An 8,909-nucleotide genomic window follows, 5' to 3' on the forward strand; every position below is an offset into this window, starting at 1 on the left:
TTTAAAAAAAATTGATTAGTATTTGTGCATAAAATATGTTTGTGTATTAAAATAAATTAATTTAATTAAATTAGAGAAAAAATCAGAAAAAAAAAACAGAGTGCTAGAAGTGTTACCACTCCCTAGCAAATGCTATGATTAGGTGTTAAATGAGAAAACACTCAAAAAGCTGATGTGGCAAGGTACTAGGAATTTTACCACTCCCCTTTGCCTAATGTAATTTGACACCCATGGTAATGTTAATGTACTTTTAGTTCCTCTACATGTAATTGCTAATGGTAATGTACTTCTTGTTATTATAAAGTGGAGCTACTTTTCTGCACTTTTTATTATGCACTTGTAAAATGGTCATCTACAAAAGTACAAAACGGTACATTACATTACATTAAACGTAATTATCGTAACATACATCCATTTGTACACCCATGTTCAAAAAGGCCATTATTTACAATCATTGTTCAAAAAGACCAACTAGAATTCACGTGTTGTAATGTTGTCTGTTGCAAACAACTGGGTCCCAAAATCGTCCTCTATCTTTAAATAAACCTCATCTTCATATTACAGGGAAGACACCTATTCTACCTCTTTTGCCTTTCTATTCTCTTGAATCTCCTTCAATTCTCTTCTCTTTATCTCTGCTCACATTTTCCGTTATAAACTTTGACGCCAATCTATGTAAATCAGGAGCAGAGCCCCATTTGCTTGAATGATCCATTCCATACGTCTCACATCTTTCCAACTCAAAATCATTTGAATCCTCAGAAATATCCGTGTCATAGCTTTTCTTGGAAAAGTTTAAGCTGAATGCATACCCAAAGTATTTCGAACTGTTGAACTGCATATAAACTTCCGGCTTCACAAACCCTCGAAAATTATTTTGGGAACGAGGTGTTTTTGAAAAGAGTGTTTCCTTGAAATTGTGCGCACATCCATGGTTAAATGGGTTCTTCTTTCTTTCGTATCTATACCGGAAGTTTTCATAAGTAGTCTGCATAAAAATCAAAACTTTAAGATACCTATTTGAAAGATTTATGTGAACAAGAAGGCAAGAAGAGTAGGAGGAAGACCTGGTTGGTGATAACGAGATAAAGATGAAAAGTAGATAAGCCTCCAACGAACCATGAAACTGTAAACGTGTATGTTATGAGAGCTATGGATACCGGTGACTTCAGAAGAGCTTCGGAGACAGTGTTCTTGTCGGATTGCATAGTCATGATGATGTTTACCCAACACATGGTGAAAACATAAAGGCATAGTTGTGCTGTTGCCGTTACAAACATGAAAAAGTATCGATAATTCCTCTGAAATTTACAATTTTGAATCATTAGATGTAGATAAGAGTCATAAACCCCATAAAACCCTAAAGTTATAACCATTTACTACCTTGCCGATACATTGGCCCACCCATGGGCAATGATGGTCAAAGCGGTCAACACAGTTATTGCAAACAGAGCAATGAGAGCATCTTGGTGGGCGATAAATCAGGCAAGTGTTGCAGAATTTGACCCTAACGATTGTTCCGTTAACGTTAATACTTTTTGTAGGTGGTAGAAATCGACCACTATGACCAGTTGCCCAGTCTGTAGAGATGCTAGAGGCATCCCAATCATCATCAGGTTCCGGACATGGTGGATTTCGGGGGATTATGCCAGGATCTCTTCCAGAAACAAGGAAGATAAGGATAAGAATCTGTAGCAATTGAAAAGAATCAAAATCATAGTAGTTAACAATGGCCAATCTTGTTGAAAAGAGGAAACACGACTCACATATACAGTGAAGACAGCAGGAATCGCTACTAAAACAAGGCCTACAGTATCGGGAAAGTGAACCAAAAGACTTTGAGAAACAAGGGAGCAAAACAAGATTACTGGAACCACAATGAGGCAGATTGTAAGGTTTAAGGACCTGGCATCAGGACCAAATATTAATCTACCTCCGCAAGCAAAAATCTGCAAAAAGAAAAAGAAGAAAAAAACAATAAAAATATGAGCAATTTTGACGATTTCACCACCACTTTAAAGATGACAAAACGTTTATGGTGTTAATAGTGGGAAAAGTGAATCTACATGCATTGCCCATAAACTGTTTGATTAAATGCGCATGTTAAAGAGGGATTAAGGAAAGAAAAGTGGATCATAAATTTGTAATCATACGTTGTTTCCTTTCCAGACTTGGTAGAGGCGGAGTGAAGGGGCATCAACATTGCTGTTTTGCCTATCGGATAATCCACGAGGGAGGCTGGTTCTCTTCATGGCCAAATCAAGGTTGCGATGCTTCCTGAAAAAGGCCCCAAATATCCTACAACAAAAATCAATATGAAATTCAATCTAAATTCTTGTTTATTGATCATAATGCATTACGAAGGAGAAAAACCTGACCTTTCTCTTGAAGGTAGATGGGCCCAAGGAAACAAAGCAACCCGAAATTGTTAATAACGATCAGGCAAATTGAAAATGATGGAAACGAAACAAATTGGTGTGGAAAAGGGATTTATATTGCTGGCGAGAGAAGCCCCTTCTTCTCCCCCCTGCAATGTATCTACGATAGTGCTCTCTCAATTATTTCTCTTTCTCTCGTCTCCTTCCCAACAGTTTTTTTCCTTCTGAAAATGGTGTCCGATTGTGGGTGGAAATGATGCTCTGATATTCTTTCGAGTTTTGACATAGATTTCGCATCCAAGACATGCATGATAAATTTTTTTTGGAAGTTTTGAAATTTTGATGTATACATTTATTACGGTCTTTATTTATGTATATAATAATAATCTGTTAAAGGTTCGATCTAAAATTATAAATAATTTATTCTAAATAAATAAATGGAGATCAATTCATACAATATCAATCATTTTTATGTTATAATATCTTATTTATATTTTCTTTTTAGGATTGAACTCTAACATCTTTTACTACAATATTATAATTTTTGTGTTATAATATCTATTTATATATTTTTCCTATAATAACATTAATTTTTAATCTTTTTTACTAGAATATTATAGAGATTCGTAAAAAGTGTAATACGTATCCGAATATATGATTATATTTAAAAATATATATCAACTCAAAAATTACTTTATTAAAGCATTTAAACTTGCTTCATTTCCGGATACTGGATAGTTTTTTATTAATTTAAAATAATATAGAATAATAAAACAAAACTATAAATCCATAATTAACAAACCAAAACTGTAAAGTCATTACTTTCTATATGTAGGCCTTATAAGTATATAATTTAATTGTGCTAAGAATATGTAAGACCAACAGTTGAATATTTATTTCAACTCAACACAACTCCAGTATAAAAAAATAATAATTATTATTATATGAGACCTTATAAGCATATAATTTAATTGTGCTTAGAATATGTAAGATCAACAGTTGAATATTTATTTCTAATCAACACAACTCCAGGATAAAAAAATAATAATAATAATTATATGAGATGCAATGGAATAATCCAATAACATAAAATACATATATAGCAAATAAGATGGATCTTATCCTCTAAATCCGATCCTCACCATAGAAATACATTATATATAATAAAATGTATGCAAATTGAGTGGAAATTTATGAAATTTAGACATCACGATCTCTCTTACATTCCGGAGCCATGGTCGGGAACCTTTTCCGATCAGTGCAGTAGTTATAAATGGTGAACTGTTGACGCACCCACCGGAGACGGCGCCACTGATAAGCATCGAGATCTTGAAACTCTTTCTGGTCCCACCACCGTTTGCCTTGGGTCGCACAATATTTAGCATTTACCGATGACTCACAGCCGTCGATGTGGAAACTCTTGTATGCTGCAACAAAAGGTCCCTTTGACCAATCGGTCTTCTCCAACCCACCTCTGGTCGCCCAATCATCGGCATTCCATAAACTCGAGTATATCTTCATCGGTTGGTTGAATGGAAATCTCACTCCCAAATCTTTGCTGTTCTTAAACACCCTGATTGGAACATCATCCACAAAAAACCTGCATATAAATATATCCAAGATTTCATAAATCTCCGGCGACATTTTCAGATTTCAGACAAGAAATCAAGAACCGGTTCTTTATAATAACTTACACAATCTGGTAAAGATTCCAGAGAACAGAGTAAGAATGGTAAGCTTTGGTGGGGTCAAACCAGAGATAGATGCGTTGCTCCCGGTCACCCTTCCCGCCGGTGAAAACATTAGTCTGTAAAATGTACGGCTGCCCTGTTCTGTTCCCCAAGAACTCAAAATCTATTTCGTCATGCTCCGAGTTTTGGGAGGAAAGCTGCCATTTTTATGAAAGATATTAGCTAAACTACCTTAAATAATATGTACGTATTACATAAAACGGGAAATGTGTTAGGAGGGCGTACATAGAAGGCGGTTACAGTGCCGGCGGAATCTCCGGGAACCATTTTAATCTGCATACTGAAATGGCCGAAGAGGTAGGAGCCTTTGGATTGGAAGCCGGTGCCGGTGTAGTTGTCCAGAGACAACTGGATCTCGGAACCGCCGTTGAAGTATTTGATATGGTCGAATGCCCAGGTGGGTACGTAGTTCCTACCAAAAGGCACAGCCACCGGCTTTTTTGGAGCTGCTCCCATGGCGATATCCGCCATTGCTAACACACACAGACATAGCCACACCAGACGCTGCATCCTTCTTGTTTAAGTAGTTTTACTGAAAGAAGAATCAAAAGAAAGGAACTTGTGAGGGGAAGCCGAGTTTAAAAGAGTAAGAGTTGTGAAGAATGTATACCTTAAAGGATTTGAGTGAGACAGGATGGTGTGGAGAATGGAGGCGGATGAGGGTATATATATATGATAAATATTTATATTATTTGGAGAGATAATGATAATGAAAGTAGTAGAGTAGAGAGCAATAATTAAGCAAGCATACAGAAGGGCGACACAGTTATAGCCAGCTATGTTCAATCAGAAACCCTATTTATGGGATTAGCTGTTCTGTTGCTTCTTTGATTTCTTTTATAAATATAGTAGGCCAAAAATTAAACCCAATATCATAAACAATCATTATATTTTATTATTTTTTTTGAAAAATTAAATATTTTTTTACCTTTTGCTCATACATATCCTCTATCCATTTAAATGATGATACGTGTCATATTAGTATCTTAAAATATCATTAAACGAACATTAAATGTTACACATGTCATCATTTCATTAGGTAGGAGAATATATAGAAAAAAAAATAGAAAGATATTTAATTTCTCTATTTTTTTTTCGGTTTAGTTGTTTAATTAATTTTTTTTTATTAAAAACAATTTATTTTTGGATAAAATTCTATTGCAATAAATAATTATGATATGCAAAACTAGTTTGATTCTTCCTTCTTTTTCTAAGATAGTCATTGATATATGACAATGTTAAATTGTGAAGTCGTTTCTTGTCGTTGAAAAATCATTTGATTTCGGTTTTTATAATTTTGTTTCGTTTTATTAGGTTGAAAAGTCATTTGATTTTGAGATGTTTAGGTTGAAACCATTCCATTTTGTTTTTTTCTGGTGTTGAAAAAAACTAAACACAAAATTCATTGTATATAATAATTTAGCCCTAGAGTGAAACTAAAATCAAATGTTTTTCAACCTAAAAAGACAAACTACATCGAAGGAACCGAAACCAAATGATTTTTCAAAAAAAAAAAGAAAAAAAAACTTTGCAATATGACTTTGTCATATATTGATATAGATGTATGTATATAGTCGTAAAAATATTGTAAATTTTGAGTGACTATTTATATATAAATTAAAATTGGATATTTAAATCAGAAAAAATATCAAAATATAAAGTTTTTTTTTTTATTTTGTTAACCCTCGAAATTAGTTTACGTTTTTGAAATTTTGTTAACCCTTTGGGTGTGTTCGGCACAAAGCGTTTTGAAATGTTTGAAAGCTTGTAGCTTCTAGCGTTTAACAAAACACTCCGTTTAAAATAGAAAATCTCGTTTGACGCTACAAGCTTTTAGCGTTTAGTTTAATCAAAACGCTTCAAATCCAAATGCTACTTCATGTAGCGTTTAACAAAACGCTACAAGCTACCCGCTACCAGTTAGTTTTGCCGAACATGTCTAAAATACATCAGAAACTAGCTTTTTAAAAAATTGTTTAAAAAGTAGGAAACCAACTTTTAGAAAAAAAAAATGTTTCGATCAATTACGTAACAATTTGATAAATTATTTTTAAATATTTGACAATTTTGTTTATACATGTTTTTTTAAATAAATGTAAAAGTGTAATCTAGTTCTCAAAAGTAATAAACAGTCTAATAAATTAAAAACAAAACTGCAAAAATTGTCCCTATAGTACGCATTTTTTCTGCATTTTAGTCTAAACCCCAATTTTTTTGGATTAATGTTCCTTTTGACCATGTTTGTTTATGATTTTAGTTCATTAGAAAACTTAAAAAAGTCCTTCTGACATAATTTTAATATTTTTTCTATTTATTTTAAAGTTTTATTAATTAAAAACATGAGGCTCACCTATCTCTCTCTATCTATCTCATATCGTGTTCCTTAAAATATAACACACACATATCATACAATGTTCCAGATCTGAAACAAAGATGGCTAAGGGCTCGTTTGATTTCCTTTCTAACTGGATCCAAAGCTAGGACCTGGTCCTCAGTCCAAAATAGCTTGTTTGTTTTCCCTTCTCCACCCTTGGACTCAGTCCAAATAAATGACCCGGTCCCCAATTTTTTGTTGATTCGGTCCGCTGGAAAAAGATAGCTGACTGGAAAATGGACGCAGTGTACCCTTATGTTCTCCATCTCCGCCACACTTGCTTCTTCTTCCTACTTCAGTTGCCAAACGCCAACACCATTCGACGAGACCATCACCTAACGAATTCTTCCTCCAGCAGGCCCTTTCTCCTCCGACGTTGCCTTCCTTTGGTGCCGCCCTCCTCTAGCGCCTTATTCCCCCCTCGATCTCCAAATCGGTAAGTTCTTTTCTCTCATTGTGAATTCGTTTTTCTCCTTTGTTAAATTGAAATTGAAATCATTTTTCTCCTCTGTGAAATTGAAACCGATTCTTTGTGAAATTGAAATTGACATCTCCATCCAAATCATAGCCTCTAAAGTTTATGAACGTGAAATTCATTCCTGTTGAAATCGTTTTTCTCCTCCGTGAAATTGCTCAATTGTAAGTTGTGTACTTAACGATTGGATTCTGTTAATTTTCTTGCCCTATTTTTTGCTTATAGATGTAGATTTATGATCATTATAAACTAGAAAAGAGGTTAATTTCGTGATTTACATATCATCTTGATGGCATATAACGCTGATTTAGGGTGGCAATTCATTCTTCAAAAGTGAGCTTTCAGGTATGGAACAAGGATATTTTTTTCTTACCCAACTGCAAAAGCATTCCTGAAGCTTGAAGCTTTTCGGATCTACTGATGCTAATCAAATATGCTATGATTCATCATCCTAAAGGCCATACAATTCCAAGATTTAGTAAACCTTTTATTTTTTATTATTTTTGTAGAATTGAAAGTGTTTGTATCCAACAAGGGAGATGTATATCCAACAAGGAAGGTGATGTAGTAACAGTTTGGTATCAAGAATCAACAATTGTTGCATAAATTTGTACTTATGATGTATTGTACCCCACTTTGAAGAGGGTTTTCACTTCTCCCCTCTTATTTAGATAAAGTTTTGTAATTTCACTTTAAATATATAGAATTTAACTTTCATTTTACAACATTGTTAATAACTTTTCTTTTATAGCAATGTAGTGTGTTTTACTTTCATTTTTATAGAATTCTACTTTTATTGTTTTTTTTTTTATCTAAAATAGGGTCACGAAAATGGGGAAAAAATGTTGTAAAATGGAAGTTGATGATGTTGTATATAGCATGATAATTTATAAATTAAATTGTAAATCATAAAAGGAATTATTAAAAAAATGTTGTTTGAGGGTAATATAGTCAGTTTGCACAATCAGTCAAATATAAAATCAAACAACAAGTTTCAGTTAGAAGTTAACCTAGTCAGAACTTCTAACTCAATCAGCTTCTAATCCAGTCAGTTCTAACCCAGTTAGCAACTATCAAACGACCCCTAAGACCATTTCCAACTCACTTCCTTTTTCCCCCTAAAAATGGAGTAAAAAATGGGGTAAATAATGTTTCATCTCCAACGCTACTTCATTTTTTACTCCCAAAAATATCTTCCTAGCATATTCCAATCATCCAACTTGTATAAATTATCATACACACCCATTCTACTAATTTAGTTTTAACAAATATATAATCTATATTTTTTTCATTACAATAATATTAAATAAATAAGATTATATTTATAATACTTAATTATAAGCTTTTGTAAAATACGTTATCGTGTTTTAAAATTTTAATATGCATTTAAATTTTTATATGAATTTGATAAACAAAGAAAAAACTTTATATTTATAATTAATTAATATAATTTAATATATAACACAATATTCTAAGTATTAAATATTAAATTTAGTAGATAAAAATAAACTAAAAATGTATAAATATATAAAAAGAGGGACTAAAACCAACAACTCAAAGTTTATCCCCATTTCGGGGGAAATAAATAGTATAAAACCATAAATGGGATAGGGTTAGAGAGGAATGGGGGAAGAAATTAAGATAATAATGGAAAATGAGAGTGGATTGGAGATGATCTAACGGGTATACACCTTCAAAAGCAAACAACAAAAACCTAGAAACCTAGAATATCAACTGATAATTGTTTTTGATTCATGAAATTAAAAGTCATCATACAATGAGTGAGATGGCAAACGGGCAACAAGTTGTGCCGCTAAGCCTTTTTGAATGGTAAAACTAATTCTTTTAAAGACTACATTCGAAGATCTAGGGGATATAACATTACTATGCATGATTCGTTGTACACTTTTAAGAAGCTCTACTGCATCCGG

At 33.0% G+C, this 8,909-nt stretch overlaps 2 protein-coding genes across 2 annotated transcripts; both read right to left on the bottom strand.

The window, feature by feature from the left end:
* Nucleotides 1-385: 385 nt before the first annotated feature.
* Nucleotides 386-2,759, bottom strand: LOC111912305 (probable protein S-acyltransferase 7). Its single transcript, XM_052770025.1, has 6 exons — nucleotides 2,379-2,759; nucleotides 2,154-2,298; nucleotides 1,767-1,949; nucleotides 1,384-1,689; nucleotides 1,068-1,301; nucleotides 386-988 (listed from the first exon to the last, which is right to left on the bottom strand). Exons 2-6 carry the CDS (start codon nucleotides 2,250-2,252, stop codon nucleotides 596-598), a joined length of 1,215 nt encoding a protein of 404 aa, XP_052625985.1. The 5' UTR covers nucleotides 2,253-2,298; nucleotides 2,379-2,759; the 3' UTR covers nucleotides 386-595.
* Nucleotides 2,760-3,412: 653 nt separating this feature from the next.
* LOC111912358 (xyloglucan endotransglucosylase protein 2) lies at nucleotides 3,413-4,897 on the bottom strand. Its single transcript, XM_023908091.3, has 4 exons — nucleotides 4,740-4,897; nucleotides 4,355-4,661; nucleotides 4,073-4,266; nucleotides 3,413-3,978 (listed from the first exon to the last, which is right to left on the bottom strand). The coding sequence occupies exons 2-4, from the start codon at nucleotides 4,637-4,639 to the stop codon at nucleotides 3,579-3,581; spliced, it is 879 nt and encodes a 292-aa protein (XP_023763859.1). The 5' UTR covers nucleotides 4,640-4,661; nucleotides 4,740-4,897; the 3' UTR covers nucleotides 3,413-3,578.
* Between the last annotated feature and the right edge of the window lie 4,012 nt (nucleotides 4,898-8,909).

Source organism: Lactuca sativa, chromosome 3 (assembly GCF_002870075.4).
Source record: "Lactuca sativa cultivar Salinas chromosome 3, Lsat_Salinas_v11, whole genome shotgun sequence".
Taxonomy (NCBI): domain Eukaryota; kingdom Viridiplantae; phylum Streptophyta; class Magnoliopsida; order Asterales; family Asteraceae; genus Lactuca; species Lactuca sativa.

Bases quoted from the DNA above. Each gene is read 5' to 3' on its own strand.
- LOC111912358 (XM_023908091.3), bottom strand. From the start codon at position 4,639: ATGCAGCGTCTGGTGTGGCTATGTCTGTGTGTGTTAGCAATGGCGGAT. The intron at 4,267-4,354 runs GTACGCCCTCCT...TAAAAATGGCAG, and splicing joins GCACTGTAACCGCCTTCTAT to CTTTCCTCCCAAAACTCGGA. The intron at 3,979-4,072 runs GTAAGTTATTAT...ATTTATATGCAG, and splicing joins TGGAATCTTTACCAGATTGT to GTTTTTTGTGGATGATGTTC.
- LOC111912305 (XM_052770025.1), bottom strand. From the start codon at position 2,252: ATGAAGAGAACCAGCCTCCCTCGTGGATTATCCGATAGGCAAAACAGC. The intron at 1,690-1,766 runs GTGAGTCGTGTT...CAATTGCTACAG, and splicing joins CTGCTGTCTTCACTGTATAT to ATTCTTATCCTTATCTTCCT. The intron at 1,302-1,383 runs GTAGTAAATGGT...TGTAAATTTCAG, and splicing joins TGGGCCAATGTATCGGCAAG to AGGAATTATCGATACTTTTT.